Source organism: Aotus nancymaae, unplaced genomic scaffold (assembly GCF_030222135.1).
Source record: "Aotus nancymaae isolate 86718 unplaced genomic scaffold, 86718_ANA_hifiasm-v0.15.2.pri h1tg000029l, whole genome shotgun sequence".
NCBI classification, from domain to species: domain Eukaryota; kingdom Metazoa; phylum Chordata; class Mammalia; order Primates; family Aotidae; genus Aotus; species Aotus nancymaae.
The window spans coordinates 16,309,852-16,331,599 of NW_026988442.1; the positions used below are offsets into that span (position 1 = coordinate 16,309,852).

Consider the following 21,748-nt stretch of genomic DNA (forward strand, 5'->3'; position numbering starts at 1 on the left):
GCCAGGATGGTCTTCAACTCCAACCTCGTGATCCACCTGCCCCAGCCTCCTAAGGTGCTGGAATTACAGGCATGAGCCACCACACCCAGCCAGATCTATATATACTCTAAATGCTGTAAGACATTATTTTATGCAATCAGTATTTACTTATCTTTACCCTTATGTTTACCCATTTTGTTACTTTTCATTCCTTTCTATATGTTACTTTTCTTTGTTTTCTTAAATAACATTTCACTATCCACCTGGATCTACATGTTACTTTTCACTTATTTCTATATATCAGTGCTTCTACCTACAATTGTTTTCCTTCTGTCCAAAGAACTCCTTTTAGTATTATTTAATGCTATTTTACCTTTTTTTTTTTTGAGACAGCCTTGCTCTGTCGCTCAGGCTGGAGGGCAGTGGTGCAATCTCGGCCCATTGCAACCTCCACCTCCCAGGTTCAAGCAATTCTCATGCTTCGGCCTCCCAGGTAGCTGAGATTACAGATCCCTCACCAAGCCCGGCTGATTTTTGTATTTTACGTAGAGATGGGGTTTCATCACGTTGGCTAGGCTGGTCTCAAACTCCTGGCCTCAAATGATCTGCCCACCCTGACCTCCCAAAGTGCTGGGATTACAGGTGTGAGCCATCACACCTAACCTTTTAAATGTCTTTTCTTTTTTTTAAGACACAGGGTCTCATTCTGTCACCCAGGCTCCACTGCAGTGGCACAGTCATACCTCACTGCAGCCTCAACCTCCTGGACTAAAGCAGTCTGAGTAGCTAAACTATAGGTACACACCACCACATCTGCCCTAATTTTTTTCTTTTTTGTAGAGACGGCTTCTTGTGGCTGGGCACAGTGGCTCATGCCTGTAATCCTGGCACTTGAGGTTGAGGTAGGTGGATCACCTGAGGTCAGGAGTTCAATACCAGCCTGGCCAACATGGTGAAACCCCATCCCTACTAAAATATAAAAATTAGCCAGATGTGATAGCGCATGCCTGTTATCCCAGCTACTCCGGAGGCTGAGGCAGGAGAAACACTTGAACCCAGAAGGTAGAGAGTGCGGTGAGCCAGTACTACAGCCTGGGTGACAGAGTGAGATTGTCTCAAAAAAAAAAAAAAAAAGAGAGAGAGAGAGAGAGAGAGATGGGGTCTTGTTATGTTGCCCAGGCTGGTCTGAACTAACCCCTGAACTCAAACTCAGGCAGTTTCAGATCTGCTCTCCACAGATGTCCTATGTGTCCTTCCTACCTCCTTGCCCTGAGGTGATGACTCTGCTCCCACCTGCCTCACCTCACCTCTCCTGTCCCTGGGGAGAAGCTATCTGTTCTCTACTTGGGCACTAATTTGATTCCTTCTCACCTAAGGACAACCTTAATAGTTGTCCCTTTTCTCTCCAGCATAGTAAGCTCCCTTTCTCTGACAAGGTCATTCTCAACAACATATAAACATGCTTATATTGCTCCATTAAAAAAAAAAAAACAAGGCATGGCACAATGGCTCACGCCTGTAATCGTAGCACTTCTGGAGGCCTAGGCTGGGGGACTGTTTAAACCCAGGAGTTTGAGAGCAGCCTAGGCAACAAAAGCGAGATTGCATCTCTACAAAAAAAATTTTTGAATTAGCTGAGTATGGTGGTGCACCCCTGTGGTCTCAAACTCTTTGGCTTTAAGCAATCTTCCCACCTCAACCTCTTAAAGTGCTGAGATTATACTGTGCCAGGCCTAAAGATGTCTGATTGTCTTCTAATTTCCAGCCTTTCTATTGAAAAGTAAGCTGTCAGTCTTCCTGCTGCCCTTCTGATTAATTTTATCCCTTCTATCTGCTTTTAACATTTTCTCCTTGGATTTGAGTTTTACCAGTTTTACTATGAGAGCTAGGTATGATTTTCCTTTTATTTTTCCTGCTTGATATTCACAGGGCTTCTTGAATCTTGAACTGTAATCTTTCATGAGAAAGTTCAAGATACAATCTTGAACTATATCTTTCATGAATTTCAGAAAAGGCCTGGCCATTTCTTACTCAGGTTTCTGTTCCATTTGATTTCTTCTCTAATTGTGGACTCTAATTACATGTATGTTCGACTGACTCTGATTTGTCTCTTTATTGTTTTTTATATATATATATATATATATAGTGTTTTAGGTTTTGGGGTGCATGTGAAGAACATGCAGGATTGTTGCATAGGTACATACATGGCAATGTGGTTTGCTGCCTTCCTCCCCATCACCTATATCTGGCATTTCTCCCCATGTTATCCCTCCCCAACTTCCCACCCCCTGCTGTCCCTCCCCTAGTTCCCCTCAACAGACCTCAGTGTGTGATGCTCCCCTCCCTGTGTCCATGTGTTCTCATTGTTCAACACCCACCTATGAATGAGAACGTGCGGTGTTTGATTTTCTGTTCTTGTGTCAGTTTGTTGAGAATGACGGTTTCCAGGTTCATCCATGTCCCTACAAAGGACACGAACTCATCATTTTTTATGGCTGCATAGTATTCCATGGTGTATATGTGCCACATTTTCCCTGTCCAGTCTATCATTGATGGGCATTTGGGTTGGTTCCAAGTCTTTGCTATTGTAAATAGTGCTGCAGTGAACATTTGTGTGCATGTGTCCTTATAAGAGAACGATTTATAATCCTTTGGATATATACCCAGTAATGGGATTGCTGGGTCAAATGGAATTTCTATTTCTAGGTCCTTGAGGAATCACCACACTGTCTTCCACAATGGTTGAACTAATTTCCACTCCCACCAACAGTGTACAAGTGTTCGTATTTCTCCACATCCTTTCCTGTTGTCTCCAGATTTTTTAAAGATCGCCATTCTAACTGGCATGAGATGGTATCTCAATGTAGTTCTGATTTGCATTTCTCTAATGACAGTGATGATGAGCATTCTTTCATGTTTCTTGGCCTCATATATGTCTTCTTTTGAAAAGTGTCTGTTCATATCCTTCGCCCACTTTTGAATGGGCTTGTTTGTCAGATGGGTAGATTGCAAAAGTTTTTTCCCATTCTGTTGGTTGCCAATTCACTCTAATGATTGTTTCTTTTGCTGTACAGAAGCTCTGGAGTTTAATTAGATCCCATTTGTCTATTTTGGCTTTTGTTGCCAATGCTTTTGGTGTTTTAGTCATGAAGTCCTTGCCTATGCCTATGTCCTGAATGGTTTTCTTCTAGGGTTTTTATGGTGTTAGGTCTTATGTTTAAGTCTTTAATCCATCTGGAGTTAATTTTAGTCTAAGGTGTCAGGAAGGGGTCCAGTTTCTGCTTTCTGCACATGGCTAGCCAGTTTTCCCAACACCATTTATTAAACAGGGAATCCATTCCCCATTGCTTGTTTTTGTGAGGTTTGTCAAAGATCAGATTGTAGATGTGTGGCGTTGCCTCCGAGGCCTCTGTTCTGTTCCATTGGTCTATGTCTCTGTTTTGGTACCAGTACCATGCATTTTGTTTACTGTAGCCTTGTAGTATAGTTTGAAGTCAGGTAGTGTGATGCCTCCAGCTTTGTTCTTTTTGCTTAGAATTGACTTGGCTATGCAGGCTCTCTTTTGGTTCCATATGAAGTTTAAGGTGGTTTTTTCCAGTTCTGTGAATAAGGTCATTGGTAGCTTGATGGGGATAGCATTGCATCTATAAATTACTTTGGGCAGTATGGCCATTTTCACTATATTGATTCTTCCTAACCATGCGCATGGAATGTTTCTCCATCTGTGTCCTCTCTTACTTCGTTGAGCAGTGGTTTGTAGTATTCCTTGAAGAGGTCCTTTACATTCTTTCCTAGGTAGTTTATTCTCTTTGTAGCAGTTGTGAATGGCAGTTCGTTTTTGATTTGGCTCTCTTTAAATCTGTTATTGGTGTATAGGAATGCTTGTGATTTTTGCATAGGTGACAAGAACAAGACTCCATCTCAGGGAAATAAAGAAGTATCTTTTTTCTGAGCGCAGAGGTTCACACTGGTAATCCAAGCATTCTGGGAGGCCAAAGTGGGAGCATCATTTGAGGCTAGGAGTTACAGACCAGCCTTGGCAACACAGTGAGACCCCATCTCTATTTAAAAAAAAAAAAAAAAAAAAAAAAAAATTTTTTTTTTTTTTGAGATGGAGTTTCATCCTGGGTTCAAGCAATTCTCCTGCCTCAGCCTCCCAAATAGCTGGGATAACAGGGCCCGACCACCACGCCCAGCTAATTTTTGTATTTTTAGTAGAGACAGGGTTTCACCATATTGGCCAGGCTGGTCTTGAACTCCTGACCTCAGATGATCCGCCCACCTCAGCCTCCCAGAGTGCTGGGATTATACATTCATTCTTGAATGATACTTTCTCTGAGTGTAGAAGTATAAATTATACCTTTGTCTGAATACTTTGGGTATATTATTTTACTGTTTTCATCCATTATTATGGTTGAGAGTTTGCTGTTTAACTCATTCCTTTGGCAGCAATTTTTCCTCACCGTTTGTTTTTTTTCAGGCTTTTAAAATAACCTTTATCTCTTTTTAAGTTAATATGTAGGCCAGGTGCAGTGGCTCACACATCCCTAGCCCTTTTGGAGCCCAGGAGTTTAAGACCAACCTGGGCAACATAGTGAGATTTCATCTCTACAAGAAATATAAAAAAATTAGGCCAGGCACAGTGGCTCACACCTGTAATCCCAGCACTTTGGGGGCCGAGGCGGGTGGATCACCTGAGGTCAGGAGTTTGAGACCAGCCTGATCAACATGGTGAAACCCCGTCTCTATTAAAATACAAAAATTAGCCGGGCATGGTGGCACATGCCTGTAATCCCAGCTACTCGGGAGGCTGAGGCAGGAGAATTCTCTGAACCTGGGAGGCAGAGGTTGCAGTAAGCCAAGATGATGCCACTGACTCCAGCCTGGGCAACAAAGTGAGTCTCTGTCTCAAAAAAAATAAAAAGAAATAAAAATAGCTGGGTGTGATGGTGCATGTGCCTGTAGTCCCAGTTACTTAAGTGGCAGACCTATGTAGGAGGAATGCTTGCGTCCAGGAGGTTGAGGCTGCAGTGAGCTATGATGACACCACTGCACTCCAGCCTGGACAACACAGCAAGAGATTTTCTCAAACAAAAAATGTAAAAAGTTAATATATGCATTACAGGAAACAAACACAAGAACAAAGTCATTCACAATCACAAGCAGTTTACAGTTTGACATGTTCTTCTAGGTCCTGTGTGTATTTAGACACAACATCCAATTTTATGGGATCGAGATCGTACGTTCTTATCTCTTTCACTGCCTTTTAAGAGCTTTTCTTTGTGTGACTGTAAATAAGGATTCTGCTTAGGATTCATTTGGCTCCTGCCTCTGAGGGCTGGGGCAATTTCTGGAAAAAAAAAAATTTTTTTTTTGAGACAGAGTCTCACTCTGTTACCCAGGCTGGAGTTCAGTGGCACCATCTCAGCTCATTGCAACCTCCACCTTCCAGGTTCAAACAATTCTCCTGCCTCAGCCTCCCAACTAGCTGGGATTACAGGTATGTGCCACCACACCTGACTATTTTTTTGTATTTTTTGTAGAGATGGAGTTTTGCCATGTTGCCCAGGTTGGTCTCAAACTCCTGGCCTCAAGTGATCTGCCTGCCTTGGCCTTTGCCTTTAAAAGTGCTGGATTATAGGCATGAGCCACCGCATTCATAACCATCATCTCTCTGAATTTTTCTCCCATCTCTCTGTCCCCTTTTAGAACTCTGATAGATGCATGTTCTTTCTCTTCCATGTCTCTGAATCTCTTTTTAGTAGTTTTTTTTTTAATACTCAGTTCCTGCTTCTGTTTCTAAAAAGGTACCCAGGTGCAGCCTTATAATTAGTAATTTTCAGGAAAACCTCCCTTTTTTTCCTACTCTGAGCCAGGCACAGGCCCCTACTGTCTACCCTGGGGGGCTCATTTTATTCCCCGCAGCTTAACTATTCATTTAAAAAAAAAAAAAAAGGCTGGGTTCAGTGGCTCACACCTGTAATCCCAGCACTTTGGGAGGCGAGGCGGGCACATCACCTGAGGTCAGGAGTTTAAAGACCAGCCTGATCAAAATGGAAGAACCCCGTCTCTTAAATACAAAATTAGCCAGGCGTGGTGCTGCATGCCTGTAATCCCAGCTACTGTGGAGGCTGAGTCAGGGAATAGCTTAAACCCAGGAGGCAGAGGTTGCAGAAAGCCAAGATCGCACAATTGCATTCCAGCCTGGGCAACGAGAGTGAAACTCTGTCTCAAAAAAAAGGAAGTTGTTCTGTTGATGGGTCAGTTGAAGCATTTTGCACCTGGAGCCTTTGAGCCCTCCTTTCCCCGTAGGGCTCTGCTACGCAGGAGTCTTCAGCAGGGTTGAATCTCTGTACAACTTTCAGTGTGGCTTTGTTTCTATGATGGCCTGATTTTCCTCCTACTCTAGAGCCCCTGTTTTATCTCCTTCCATTGTTTCACTGTCTCTGCTTCGAGCTCTCTTTTACATATTCATGGATAAATGTTACAGTTTTCATCTATTCTTCCCAGCAACAATTTCTGGTAAGTATTCATGTGCCATTTGCTGTTCCTGTAATATCTTTAACTCCTGTGTCAGCTCCCACTAATTTCTTAATGAGGCAAATTCTTCCTTAATGAGCTCTTGTAAGTAGATCATGTGTGTCCCAGGCTGGCAGGAGTCCATCCATGGGAATGGGTGCTTGAGAGAGTTCTATCTGGCTTTTTTTCTCCACGGGCAACTACAGGGCTGATCACCATGCAGGGCTGCCCCACCCATCATTCTTGTTGCCTGCTAGGTTCAGGAAAGCTCTTACTGTAGCCCACACTCTCTTTTTTTTTTTTTGAGACGAAGTCTCACTTTGTTGCGCAGGCTGGAGTGCAGTGGTGTGATCTCGGCTCACTACAACCTCTGCCTCGGCCTCCTGAGTCCAAGCAGTTCTCCTGCCTCAGCCTCCCAAGTAGCTGGGACTACAAGCACCCACCAGCATGCCCTAATTTTTGTATTTTTAGTGGAGACGGCGTTTCACCATGTTAGCCAGGATGGTCTCGATCTCTTGACCTTGTAATCTGCCTGCCTCAGCCTCCCAAAGTACTGGGATTAAAGGCATGAGCCTTTTTTCTTGTTTTTTAAGACAGGGTCTTGCTCTGTCACCCAGGCTGGAGGAGTGCAGTGGTGCCATCATAGCTCACCGCAGCCTTGAATCCCTGGATTCAAGCAATCCTCCCGCCCCAGCCTCCTGGATAGCTGGGACTATAGGCACCCACCACCACACCCAGCTAATTTTTAAATTTTTTCATAAAAGACAGGGTTTCACTTTGTTGCCCAGGCTAGTCTTGAACTCCTGGGCTCAAGTTATTCTCCCGCCTTAGCCTTCTAAAGTTACTAGGATTATAGGTATGAACCGCCATGCCCAAGCCTCCTTTTTTTTTTTTTTAATTTCAAATAAGAGATTATTGGGTGTGCTACTTTGTTTGGTTTTTGAGATGGCATCTTACGCTGCCGCCCAGGCTGGAGTGCAGTGGCATGATCTTGGCTCACTGCAACCTCTACCTCCCAGTTCAGGCAATTCTCCCATCTCAGCCTCCCAAATAGCTGGGATTCCAGGCACCCGCCCCACCCCCGGCTAATTTTTGTATTTTTAGTAGAGACAGGGTTTCACTATCTTGGCCAGGCTGGTCTCGAACTCCTGAGCTCAAGTAATCCACCCACCTCAGCCTCCCAAAGTGTTGGGATTACTAAAGGTGTGAGCCACAGTGCTGGGCCATGTTTTAGCTTGTTTTGTTTTGTTTGCTTTTTGGTGATTTCTAAGGGGGTTAGGGATGGGTAGCATTGTCCTTATGCCAGTGCTGTATTTCTGTGGGGCAGGGGGGGACAAGGTCTCACTTTGTCACCTAGGCTAGAGTACAATGGTGTCATCACAGCTCACTGCAGCCTCAGCCTACCTGGTTCAAATGATCCTCCAATGTAGCTGGGACTACAGGCACATACATGCTACCATGCCTGGCTAATTTTTATATTTTCTATAGAGATGGGCTTTTCACATTGCTTAGGCCTCTCAAAGTGCCCGGCTGTGCCAGTAGTTTATAATTTTTTGAGACAGGGTCTCACTGTGTCACCAGCTGGAGTGCAGTGCCGTGGTCTAAGCTCACTGCAGCCTCTACCTCCCAGGTAGCTGGGACCACAGATGTGCACCAGCACGCCCAGCTAATTTTTTATATTTTTGGTGGAGACCTACCACCTCCTCAAGTGCTAGGATTACAAGCATGAGCCACCATGCCAGGCTGATGCCAGCACTTTAAAATTGGATGTCGCAATACAAGATCAACCTTGTATTCCTGAGTTCAATACTTCTCAATTAGGATGTTTTATTTTTTTGCAGTTCTTCTGTTAGATCCTATTTGCTTATACTTTAAGACGTCTACGTTTATGTTAGTGAAAGTAAGCCATTCTTGGCATATCCTATCTGCTGTCAGGGTTTCTAAAACAAGCTGCATCATTTTCCATGTTTGTTTATTCTCTGAAACAGAATATATAAAAAAGGGGATTTTTAATTTCTTAAAAATACTTATGAATCTAATCAGATTTTCTATTTCTTCTTGGAGTCTCACTCCATTGCCCAGGCTGGAGTGCAGTGGCACAATCTCAGCTCACTGTAACCTCCACCTCCTGGGTTCAAGTGATTCTCCTGCCTCAACCTCCTGAGTAGTTGGGATTACAGGCACCTACCATTATACCCGACTAATTTTTGTATTTTGTAGAGATGGGGTTTCATCATGTTGGCTGGTCTTGAACTTCTGACCTCAAGTGATCCGCCTCAGCCTCCCAAAGTTACTGTTTTCATATTTTTGCTGTAAAATGTCCTCAGAAAATGGGGTGGGGGTTCGTTTTATCAATATAGTTTGCGTTTTTCTCAATGAGAGTGGATTAATGTGTAGATAAAATGAGTACCCCACCATCATGAAATAATGAGTTCTACCCTAAGAGGGTGTAGGGAGATGAAAGGCATGATGCCATCCCAACAAACCCTGTGCTAAATCGTCTGTTTCTCAGTCTTAGGAAAAGTCCTCAGTGCTGTGGGAAGTGCCCAGCTACTGATGTCCCAGAAATTCCAGCAGTTCCGGGGCCTCTGTGAGCAAAACTTGGTGAGTGTGATTGTTCTTCCTCCGCAGGAGGGCATCCAACCTGTGGCTGCCCACCACACCCCAGGTAGATTGGGCTTGGGTGCCTGCCAGCCCCTCGAAAACTCTGTACCCTCCTCTGTAACACAAAACAGTGCGGCTTTCCCATGGTGTTGGAAGGAAAATGGCAATGTGTGTCAGTGTCTAGCACAAGAAAGGGGGCGAGGGCAGCCCTATCAGATCTCTAATACCTTTCCACGTTGAAACAGCCATGTGGATGTTTGGTCCCTTAGCCTGGTTTATTTATATAAAATATGTTCTGTATCTAAGAAGACACTCAAGGTAAGAACTAAAGAAGTACCACTGCTGGGATTGGTGGCTTGGCTTTCTCCCTCCCTCTTACCTGTTAGGAGGGCTGGCCCTGCTGGGGTCAGAAGCAAAGGCCTGGGCCGTTCTGCCTGTGGGAGTCTGTGCGCTCCCAGCGGGAGACAGTGGAGAGTGTTTGTCTCCAAGACCTACAGAGACCTGGGGGTTGCGTTGTCATGGAACAGAGTGATACGAGGGAAACAACACGAATTCTGTAATCTTCCCACCTGGGAGTGAATCAGGCTTCTCTCGGTGTCACTGTCGCACCATGGCCAAGAATTTCTGCTTCTTCCCCGCGAAACAAAAACAACAAAAACAAATGTCTGCCTGACCTACATTAGGGACAGGATTGCTTTCCTCACTACAGCCCTACAGTGACCTCTAGTCCTCAGGATGAGACTGTCCCCAAGGATCCCCACCACTGGGGCTGGTGCTGACCAGAACTGGCTTGATTCATTCATATAGATACTGACCAGGACACTAGACCTCAAGAGCCCCTGAGGGTAGGGTGCTGGCAGGGCCAGGGGAACCATGCTTGGGTGGGGTGGGGTGGGGGCAGGACAAGCTTCTGCCGAGCCGGCCCCACTGATCCCCTTCTGGCCCACAGAACCCTGACGCCAACCCACGCCCCACAGCCCAGGACCTGGCAGGGTTCTGGGACCTGCTACAGCTGTCCATCGAGGACATCAGCATGAAGTTCGATGAACTCTACCACCTGAAGGCCAACAGCTGGCAGCTGGTGGAGACCCCCGAGAAGAGGAAGGTGAGCATGGAGCAGTGCGGAGGGGAAGTCCAGGGACAAATTCCTGGTCGGCAGTAACGCTGCCCACATCGGTCAGTGCTGCTTGGCTCCCTTCTCCGTGTGTTGTCTTTGAGCTGGGGGCTCACGTCCATCACTGCGTGGGGTCCATGCTTGGCCCTTGTCCGGCATGCCGCATGCTCTGTAGTTGAGGCTACCCCTAGAGCATGTGTTCTGCCCTGCATGTCCAGAAAAGGGGATCCTGGGAGAGGCACGCCCACAGCCTCAGCACGTTACAACAGAGGTGGCAGTAGAATGCTCCTTTCTCCTGGGGCCCTGCTGCCAGGAGTCCTGGGGTCTAGAGCCAGTTCTGTGACCTTGTGGTAGCCAGCCTCTTCCCTGAGGCTTCCTTCTGCAAACCAGCAGAACCAGTGACCCCTATTGAACCATGGCCCTTCTGCCTAATCCCCTAGAATAGCCTGGGAAGTGTGACCTGGGAGTCGAAGCCCTAAATTGAAGTCTGACTGTGTGACTTGGGCTAGCTCCTGCCCGAGTCTCAGGCTCCCAGTGGTTCAACACAAGAGTGGACATGGGGATATGTCCGTCCCTCCCTGCTTGAGTGCTCTTGGAGTCTGAGCTTGCTTTCTGCTCCTCCGCCTTGTGCTTTTCCCACTGTCATCGCTTCTCGTGGCTTCCTGATTCCAAGTGTGTGTTGCTTGTGCCTGATGCGGGGAGGCTAGGGCGGAGACTCGCTGCTGGCATATGGTGGGGGTAGCGCCACACAAAACGTGGCACCTTTATTTTATTTTTGTACCCTCCTCACTGCCTCACTAAAGGAAGAGAAGAAACCACCCCCTCCGGTCCCAAAGAAGCCAGCCAAATCCAAGCCGGCAGTGAGCCGTGACAAGGCCTCAGACGCCGGTGACAAGCAGCGCCAGGAGGCCCGCAAGAGACTCCTGGCGGCCAAGCGGGCAGCTTCTGTGCGACAGAACTCAGCCACCGAGAGTGCAGACAGCATCGAGATTTATGTCCCGGAGGCCCAGACCAGGCTCTGAGACCATGCAGGAGGAAGGAAATGATTTTAAATCATTAAAAAACACACACAAAAACTAAGTGTGAACGGAACAGTTTTCTCAGCCTTTGCTATGGTTATTCTGTCTAGAGACCCTGAGCCAACTTTCAAATTGACGCATATAAGGGCTCACGATTTGGCTTTTTTGGGTCCCTCCCAGCTTTAGGTTATGAAGATTTTACTCACAAAAAAAATCACGAAACTTCTAACTTTTTTTTCCTCTTGCTGGCCGTGGTGGACTAGATAGATGGACGTCGGCACCTCCTGGCCCACCCTCCGGACTGTGGTCTTTTTACTCGTTCTATCTGATGAGAACTCACACTAGCTTGTTTACAAGATGACGAGAGTCCAGGGGCAGCCTTGGACACCTGCCATGTCCCTCCTCCTTTCCCCGGCTACCCCAGCTCTGACCTTGGATTTTTCATTCTTACCTTTTTCTCTTTTCCCTTCAGAGCTCACACAGCGGTCGCCATTGTGGCAAGCGGCTTTCTGGGTCTCAGCCCTCCCTGTGGTTGAGGGCCTAGAGGATAGAGAGACGGACATGCATCCCCTCCCTCCCCCACCAAGTGCTCACACACAACTTCACGCGCGCGCGCACATACACACACACACACATGCGGATGGAGGCATCTCACGGGGAGGTACCCCGCCAGCCCCATGCAGTGTCAGGCAGGACTCGCTGCTGAGCAGATGAGGGAGGTTTTACTCTTGGAGGGGAAATGAAACGAAGCCACAGTTATCACACTCCAGACTCCTGCCTTTTTTTATTCTCTACAGCCCCTTCTTCCTTCAGCAAAATCTAGGACTCTGAGTGGCTTCCAGGGGGCTGTCCGTCCTCAGCCGCGCCTGTGTCTAGTGCCCGAGGGGCGGGCGGCGGTGTCTGTATGTATGTGTACATATGCACATAGACCTTAGAGTGTATATTTAACAAACACCCATCTGCTCACCCATGCCCACCAGCGCCGCCGCCGCTGGCTCTCGGGGCACCTGGCAGGAGGCGGGTGTGTGAATAGCATATATTTTTACATGTACTATAGCTAGGTGTGTGTACAAGTGTGTGTAAAAATATATACCTTGTGTGTAAGCAGCCCTGTTTTTTGGGGGGGTCTCCATCCCCCCTCCCCCAAGGAGGGGGATGCCCAGCCTCTGAGTTTTCCTTTTTTTTTTTTTTTTTTTTTTAACCCCAATTATCCTCTCTCTCCTGCCCTCCATCCCCACTCCCAGGGTGTCAGGAGCCCTGAGCTGCAGTGGCCCAGGCCTGCAGGGCAGGGCGGGGTGGGGGAGGGCAGGGGCCCAGCCCCACAGCCAGCTCAGTACCCAAGGGGCTGCTCAACGCTGCGTATGCGCCTCTCTGGCATCAGAGACATCCTCTTGGCTGGCGCTTGCTGCAGCGGGGACTCCCCAGGTGAACGAAGGGCCTGCTTCGGGGCCCCATTCCAGCTTGGCCGCCGTCTGTGACCCTGGGCAAGTCACTTGACCTCTGTGTGCCTCAAATTCCTCCTCTGTAAAACGGGGATAGTCCCTCCTCCCTACCTCACAGGCATGTTGTGAGAATAAATGAGGTAACGTGTACCAAGGGCTCATGGCATTATTGCAGGGGGATGAGCAGGATGGGCCCAGGAAACAGCCAGACCCCTCCCAAAAGGCAGCTCTGTGGAGACACAGCCTGACAGGAGTGCTGGCCGGGATGCCAGCTGTCACACGCCAGCTCTTTGATCTGAGGCAGGCAGATGGAGCTGACCATCCTCTCTCCCAAAAATGAGTATGCATGACTTACCTCACCAGCTTCCTGTTTGAAATAAACCTTTGGAAGACAGATGTTATCACAGGAGCCAGGATAGGCCGATAAAGACCACCCTAGAGGACACCCCCCACAGATCCAGTCTGCACATTCTCCAGGGCAGAGTACCCGTATCCCCCTGCCTGGCAGCTATTTCCACCCTGTCGGCTGCGAGCCCTGACTCTCATCTCCAGGGCACCTCCTTTACAGGCCCAGTGCCGGGGCAGGCCCCTGGGGCCAAGCTCACTCTGGTGAGGGAGACAGATACTGAACGGGGCAGATAAGGTCAAGTCAACAGGTGGAAAACAAGACGCAGCAGAATGAGGCTGCAGGACCCCAAAGTGGGACCGCCAAACCCAGCCTGGGCAGGAGTGTTATGGTAGAGACTGGAAGGATGAGTAGGTAACCAGCTTTCGGGGAGGGAGCAGCAGGCATTCCAGGCGGAAGAAACAGGAGGTGCCAAGCCCTCACGGTAGACATTTTTTTTTTTTCCCCAAGACAGTGTCTTGCTTTGTCACCTAGGCTGGAGTGCAGTGACACAATCTTGGCTTACTGCAACCTCTACCTTCCAGGCTCAAGCAATTCTCCTGCCTCAGCCTCCCGAGTAGCTGAGATTACAGGTGCCTGCCACCACACCCAGTTAATTTTGTATTTTTAGTAGGATGGGATTTCACCATGTTGGCCAGGCTGGTCTTGAACTCCTGACCTCAGGTGATCCGCCCACCTCGGCCTCCCAAAGTGCTGGGATTACAGGCATAAGCCACCATGCCCAGCGAGAACATGCCTTTTAGAAAGTTCTCTGGCCAGGCTCTGGAGCCACAGATTCCTGGTCTCCTCCCTTGGCCTAACCCAGCCAAGAAGCTTGTGACCTCAGGCCCAGGGTATGCATGGACCCTACCTTCCCAGGAGCTTTGTTCAGGCTGCTCAGCCCTCCCCAGCAAGGTCCCAGGAGCCCATCCCAACCGTGTGGCCAAACCCCTATGCTTGGAGCAGCCCTTGTCCCTGGATCCCAATACACCTGTTAGTGGTGACCACAGGTGGCTCAGATTAACTCCCAGGGCTGGCACCTTCTCAGACCTACCCCTACCCTGAGACCCAGCTGGGGGTGATCCGAAGGGTAAGTGAGGAAGTTTCAGATTGCATCAGGCATTACAGCAGGCGTTCAGAGGTGCGACAGTGCAGGGTGGGAGGCCACTGTGCAGCTATCGGCCAGCTCCCCTGGATAGGCCATGGAGACTGGGGATAGACCCTTAGCCTTTCGGAGCCTGCTTCTGCTGTAGCAGGGGAAGGAGCTTGAGTGTTGGATTAGGGTCTCAGGAGGGATCCTGCACACTCTATCAAGCACAAGATGGGGTAGGGGTGTCTGATATACAGAATCTGGACCCCCACGCTCAGCCCTCCTGGCACAGCAGTAAAGAAGACACCCCCTCTGTTGAAGGAACAATATAATAACACATCTGGTGGCCAGAGGGTGGCCAATGACCAACATTTCGCCATCTGTGCATTATCCCTCTGAGATACACACACATTGGTTTTCCCCAAGAGCCATGTGAGAGTCAATGGCATACACGGTGATATTTCACCCCAAAACACATCATGCAACTCCTGCACAACCACAAAACCATCACCACCCTCAAACTTAAGAAAGGAATGTTCCAAGGAGCACCTCCTTTGCCCAGGAGGGCACTCACTGCACATGTTAATATGACCTGAAGCACAGCCCGCACGCCAGGTGCCACCACAACCATGTCCCTTATAGCTTTTCTCTTTCATCCCTCCAGGGTCCCATTAAGGATCAGTCACTGCTTTCAGTTACCATGTGTGTCTTTTTTCTTTTTTTTTTTTCAGACAGGGTCTCACTCTGCTGCCCAGGCTGAAGTGCAATGATGGGATCATGGCTCACTGCAGCCTCAACCAAATGGGCTCAATCAGTCCTCCTGCCTAAGCGTCCCAAGTAGCTGGGACCACAGTCACATGCCACCACGCTCAGCTAATTTTATTTTTTTTTGTAGAGACGGAGTCTCACTTTGTTGCCCAGGCTGGTCTCAAACTCCTGGGCTCAAGTGACCCTCCTACCTCTCAGCCTCCCAAAGTGCTGGGATCACAAGTGTGAGCCACCACTCCAGGTCACTATGTCCTTCTGGTCTCTTTAAAAATCAAAATTTCCCTACTTTTTTTGTTTTGCCAGAAGTTGGTTTTTTGTTGTTGTTGTTGTTGTTTTGTTTTTGTTTGTTTTGAGACGGAATCACTGCAATGCCCAGGCTGGAGTGCAGTGGTGCGATCTCGGTTTACCGCAACCTCCGCCTCCCTGGTTCAAGAGATTCTGCTGCCCCAGCCCCCTGAGTAGCTGGGACTACAGGTGTGGGCCACCATGCCCAGCTAATTTTTGTATTTTTAGTAGAGACAGGGTTTCACCATATTGGCCAGGCTGGTCTCGAACTCCTGACCTCAAGTGATCCACCTGCCTCAGCCTCCCGAAGTGTTGGGATTACAGGCATGAGCCACCATGCCTGGGTGAGATGTTGATGTTTTTAAAGTATCCAAGCACTTTATAGAGTGGTGCACCATTTGCGTTTATGTTTTCTCATGGCCAGATTCAGATTAAATGGTTTTCACAAGAATATGACTAGACGATGTCCCATGTCCTTGTACCTTGATCCATCAGGGAGGCATTTGTTACTTCAGGGAAAGGCTGACAGCAGCTTCCCAGAGAAGCTGGGAATAAGTCCTTGGCATCTGTGTTTCCAAAGCCTAGTCCTTGAGGAAACAGAGGGGACCAGGACAGAGACAGGAAGTGCCCTCCTAAAGGCTGCAGGATGACCACAGAGGCGGCACAGGGGACAGAAGACTGTCAGCCACCCATGGGTCCCTCCCTGAGAACCCTATACGGCCCAGATTTCCCTTCTGGAACCCCAAGCTCCCCAGGGTTGCACCTTTCCATAGTCTTGGCACAGAGAAGGCTCAGCTACCACTAGGAACAGCACTGGTGGTAGCTGACCTTATAGACAGGACAGCAGGACAAAGCCACTGCCACCAGGAGCCTGAGGGCCAAGGACCATGCGGAGCCTGTGTGGGCAAATGCTGTGGAGAACAGACCCACTGAGATGAGGTTTCTACCACCAACAGTGGAATGGGCTGTGACAGAAATCCTAAATCAAGTCTCCTGCCCATCTGAATCTGTGGCCAATCTGAAAGCTGGCGTGATCTCTGCTGCTGCCCCTGCCCCTACCATATGGTGGCCAGGGGGCTTTTCAAAATGCTGACTGGGCTGCATCACACTCTGCTTAACCCGTAAACCCAGCCTCCTGACCTTGGCCTTAGAGGCCGCCGCCCACCTCTCCAGCCACACTTCCAGTGAGAGCTGCCCTCAGCCACCTCAGGGCCTCCCACAGGGTGCCCCAGCCCTCCACCGATGAGCTGACATCAGCTCTTGCCTCCACTCTCAGGACAGGTGGCCTTTCCTCAGGGAAACCCACAAAGCACCTGGGCCAGGCCAGGTTAGTGCTCTATGCTTGGAGCACAAGAGTCACTTTCCTTTGCTGTTGTCATGAATGTGATGATGCTTTAATATCTGTGTGATATTAAAGCCAGGTGTGGTGGTGCATACCTGTAATCCCAGCTACTCAGCAGGCTGAGGCACAAGAAGCGCTTGAGCCTGGGAGGAGGAGGTTGCAGTGAGCCAAGATCGAACCACTGCACTCCAGCCTGGGCAACAGAGCAAGGCTCAGTCCCAAAAAAAAAAAGGTAAGGCTTTTGGGGCCAGCTTGAAATGGAGCCTGGACATTTCTTGCCACAGAACCCCACTTCCCATAAAACATGAGGCCCCAGTACCAGCTTCCATAGACCCATGGTACTCTCTGGACCCAATGAGCCCATACTTTGTCTCCAAAATGTGTCACTCCAGCTCAGGCCCTGTGAAGCCCTGTGGCCAACACAGGACATGGGTCTTCGGGGCCCCTCTGCCGCCTTTATGGCTTTAACTTTCTGTAAACTGACAACTCCCGCATGTAAGTCTCCAGCCTGTGTTTCTCCCTGAACTCCACCCTTCCCACTCAACATCTCCACTTGGATGCATAACAAGCAATTTACACATCCACCACTAATAGCAGTGGATGAAATTCAGGAATTAGAAAACCACCATTTGGGCTGGACACAGTGGCTCACGCCTGTAATCCCAGCACTTTGGGAGGCTGAGGCAGAGGATCACTTGAGGTCAGGGGTTCAACACCAGCTCAGGCAACACACTGAGACCTGCATCTCTATTTAAAAGAAGTTTTTTTTCTAAATGAAATACTTACAAATAAATGTAACATAAGATTTGCACAGTCAAAACTACAAAACATCATTGAAAGGAATTTATAAAGATGTAAACAAATAGAAAGGGATCCCATGTTCATGGATTGGAAGATTCAGTATTGGTAAGACGGCAACACTCCCACAAATTCATCTACAGACTCCACACAACCTTAATCAAAATCCCAGCTCCCTTTTCTGCAGAAATTGAGAAGCTGATCCTAAAATTCACGTGGAAATCTAAAATTTACTACAAAACTAATGTAATCAAGGCTGGGCATAGTGGCTCATGCCTATAATCCCAACATTTTGGGAGGCCGGGACAGGAGGATCTCTTGAGCCCAAGAGTTTGAGATCAGCTTGGGCAACACAACAAGATTCCATCTGTACAAAAAATACAAAAATTAACCAGGTGTGGTGGCACATGCCTATAGTTCCAGGTACTCAGAAGGCTGAGACATTAGGGTCACTTTAGCCCAGGAGGTTGAGACTGCAGTGAGCCATGATCACAGCACTGTAGTCCAACCTGGGTGACAGAGCAAGACCCTGTCTCAAAAAATAAACACTCAAGATTATGTAGTACTGGCATAAGGGTAGACATATACATCAATGAAACAGAATTAACAGTCCAAAATAGACCCATACATTTATGGACAACTGATTTTTGACAACAGTGCCAAGGGGATTCAATGAGGAAAGAAGTATTAACAAATGGTGCTAGTATAACCATCTAAATGCAACAAAAGGAAGCTGAACCCTTACCTTGCAACATATACAAAATTAACTCTATGTGGATTAAAGACCTGATAGCTAAAACTATCAAACTCTAGGCCAGGTGCAGTGGTTCACGCCTGTATAATCCCAGCACTTTGGGAGGCCAAAGCGGGCAGATCACAAGGTCAAGAGATTGAGACCACCCTGGCCAACATGGTGAAACCCCGTCTCTACTAAAAATACAAAAATTAGCCGGGCGTGGTGGTGCATCCCAGTAGTCCCAGCTACTCAGGAGGCTGAGGCAGGAGAATCACTTGAACCCAGGAGGCGGAAGTTGCTGTGAGCCAAGACTGCATCACTGCGCTCCACAGCCTGGTGACAGAGCAAGACACTGTCTCAAAAAAAAAAAAAAAAAAACTCTTAAAAGAAAACAAGTGTAAACATTCATAACCTTGGATTAGGCAATGGTTTCTTGGGTATGACACCAAAGCATAGGCAACCAAAGAAAACACAGATAAACTAAACTTCAAAGTTAAAAACACTTGTGCTTCAAAGAACTCTACCAAGAAAGTGAAAGGATAACCCATGTAATAGGAGGAAATATTTACAACTCATGTATCTATAAGGATGCAATAGCTGGAATATATAAAGAACATTTAACAGCTCAACACCAAAAGACAAAGTTTTAAATACGTAAAGGATCTAAAGAGGTATTTTTTTTTTTTTGACTCACTGTCTGTCACCTAGACTGGAGTGCAGTGGCGTGATCTTGCCTCATTGCAAACTCTGCAATGAAAAAGACTGAGGTACTGGGACATTCTACAATACAAATGAACCCCAAAAATATTATGCTAAGTGAAAGAAGTCAGACATTATATGACTGAATTTGTCTGGTTTCTAGAGTAGGCCAGGCGCAGTGGCTCATGCCTGTAATCCCAACACTTCAGGAGGCTGAGGCAGGCAGATCACCTGAGGTCGGGAGTTCAAGACCAGTCTGGCCATCACGGTGAAACCCTGTTTCTACTAAAAATACAAAAAAAATTAGCTGGGCATAGTGGCAGGTACCTATAATCCCAGCTAGGCTGAGGCAGGAGAATCGCTTGAACCCGAGAGGTGGAGATTGCAGTGAGCCCAGAACAGGCCATTGCACTCCAGCCTGGGCAACAAGAAATTCCATCTCAAAAAGAAAAAAAAATGAAGTTTCTAGAGTAAACAAGCTGGCTGGGGATGGTGACTCACACCTGTAATCCCAGCACTCTAGGAGGCTAACATAGGGAGGATCACTTGAGGTCAGGATTTCAAGATCAGCCTGGACAACATGGGGAAACCCCATTTCTACTGAAAATACAAAAATGAGCCAGAGCGTGGTAGCAGGCGCCTATAGTCTCAGCTACTAGGGAGGCTGAGGCAGGAGAGTCGCTTGAACCCAGGAGGCAGAGGTTGCAGTGAGCTAAGATCATGCCAGTGCACTCCCATCTGGGTGACAGAGCAAGACTCCATCTCAAAACACAAAAACGAATGTCTAGAGTAAGCAAACTGATAGAGCGGGAAAGTAGATCCACAGTCACCAGGGGCTGGGATGAGAGGAAAATGAGGAATGCCTGCTGACAGGTACAGAGTTTCTTTGGGGGATTACTTACTAAAATGTTCTGGAATTACATAGCAGTGCTGTTGATTACATAGCTTTGTAGATACACTAAAACCACTGAATTGCACACTTCATAGGTGAATTTTATGGTTTATAAATAACAATTTAAGCTTTTCTTTAAAATACAGAAAACCTTTAGAATAAGAAAAATATTTGCAGGCCAGGCGCGGTGGCTCACGCCTGTAATCCCAGCACTTTGGGAGGCCAATGCAGGCAGATCACCTGAGGTCAGGAGTTCGAGACCAGCCTGACCAACATAGAGAAACCCCATCTCTACTAAAAATACAAAAATAACTGGGCATGGTGGCACATGCCTGTAATCCCAGCTACTCGGGAGGCTGAGGCAGAAGAATCGCTGGAACTTGAGAGGCAGAGGTTGCAGTAAGCGGATATTGCACCATTGCACTCCAGCCTGGGCAACAAGAGTGAAACTCCATCTTAAAAAAATATAGGCTAGGCGTGGTGGCTCACACCTGTAATTCCAGCACTTTGGGAGGCTGAGGTGGGCGGATCACCTGAGGTCAGGAGTTCCAGACCTGACAAACATGGAGAAACCCCATCTCTAAAAAAATATATATATACACACACATACATAAATATATATATTGCAAACAAACATATGTACATATATGTGTATATATATATGTTTGCAAATCATATAAAGGGATTAATATCCAAAATATGTTTTTAAAATGCCTAGAATCTTAACAAAAAAAAATCTGCTCTTTAAAATGGGCAAAGAACTTTTTGTTCCCTTTTTTTTTTTTTGAGACCAAATCTCACCCTGTCAACCAAGCTGGAGTTCAATGGCACCATCTTGGCTCACTGCAACCTCCACCTCCCGGGTTCAAGCAATTCTCCTGCCTCAGCCTCCAGAGAAGCTGCGATTACAGGCACGCACCATCATATCCAGCTAATTTTTGTATTTTTGGTACAGATGGGGTTTCACCATGCTGGCCAGGCTCGTCTTGAACTCCTGGCCTCAAGTGATCCGCCTGCCTTGGCCTCCCAAAGTGCTGAGATTACAGGCAAGACTCCATCTCAAAACACAGAAACGAATGTCTAGAGTAAGCAAACTGATAGAGCGGGAAAGTAGATCCACAGTCACCAGGGGCTGGGATGAGAGGAAAATGAGGAATGCCTGCTGACAGGTACAGAGTTTCTTTGGGGGATTACTTACTAAAATGTTCTGGAATTACAGAGCAGTGTTGTTGATTACATAGCTTTGTAGATACACTAAAACCACTGAATTGCACCCGGCCCCTTTGTACGATGTTGATGGGAATTTAAAATGGTACAGCCACTGCAGGAAACAGTTATTGCAGTTTCTCATATTAAAAATAGAATAACCATTTGATCCAGCAATTCCATTTCTGGGCGTATGTCCAAAAGAATTGAAAGCAGAGACTTATATGTTCACAATGTCAGGTTAAAAAAACAACAGTGGAGACTTGAAGAGACCACGTTCACAGGAGCATTACTCAGAACAGCCAAAAAGTGGAAGCAACCCAAGTCCCGTCCATGATGAATGGATAAACAAAATATGCATACAATGGAATATTATTCAGCCTTAGAAAGGACGAGAGCCTGGGCAACATGGCAAGACCCCATTTCTACAAAAAGAATTTTTAAAAAATTAGCCAGGGCCAAGCACAGTGGCTCAGGCCTATAATCCCAGCACTTTGGGAGGTCCAAGCAGGGGACCTTGTTTCTACAAAAGGGTTAGCCGGGTGTGCTGCCACATGCCTGCAGCCCTAGCTACTTGGGGAGGGTCGAGGCAGGAGGACTGCTTGAGCCTAGGTCAAGGCTGCAGTGAGCTATAACTGTGCCACTGCAGGCCAGCCAGGGCAACAGAGTGAGACCCTATCTCAAACCCCCCACCCCCAAAAAGAAATTCTGATATATGCTAAACATGGATGACCCTGGAGCTTGAGGACATTATGCTGGGTGAAATAAGTCAGTGACAAAAGATCAAATACTATATGATTCCACTTACATGAGGTTCGAATGAGTAGACAAACTCACAGAAACAGAAAAATGATGACTACCAGGGGCTGG

At 47.4% G+C, this 21,748-nt stretch overlaps 1 protein-coding gene and 1 long non-coding RNA gene across 13 annotated transcripts in view; one reads left to right on the plus strand and one right to left on the minus strand.

Annotated features, from left to right (window-relative positions):
* The window catches only part of DLGAP4 (DLG associated protein 4), a 170,022-nt gene extending 157,195 nt beyond the window's left edge, over positions 1–12,827 (plus strand). For 11 of the 12 annotated variants that reach the window (XM_021665846.2, XM_021665843.2, XM_021665842.2 and 8 more), the window contains 3 exons: positions 9,011–9,102; positions 10,052–10,207; positions 11,020–12,827. In XM_021665846.2, the coding sequence (XP_021521521.1) occupies positions 9,011–9,102; positions 10,052–10,207; positions 11,020–11,238 (467 nt within the window). In that variant the 3' untranslated portion in view covers positions 11,239–12,827. Of the gene's footprint in view, positions 1–9,010; positions 9,103–10,051; positions 10,279–11,019 lie in introns of all 12 variants that reach the window. The other variant, XM_021665844.2, reaches the window with a different exon arrangement.
* LOC135276966 (uncharacterized) overlaps positions 2,297–21,748 on the minus strand; it is a 98,445-nt gene continuing 78,993 nt past the window's right edge. The window contains exon 5 of the long non-coding RNA XR_010344538.1: positions 2,297–4,040. This is a non-coding gene — a long non-coding RNA (uncharacterized LOC135276966). The remainder of the gene's footprint in view (positions 4,041–21,748) is intronic.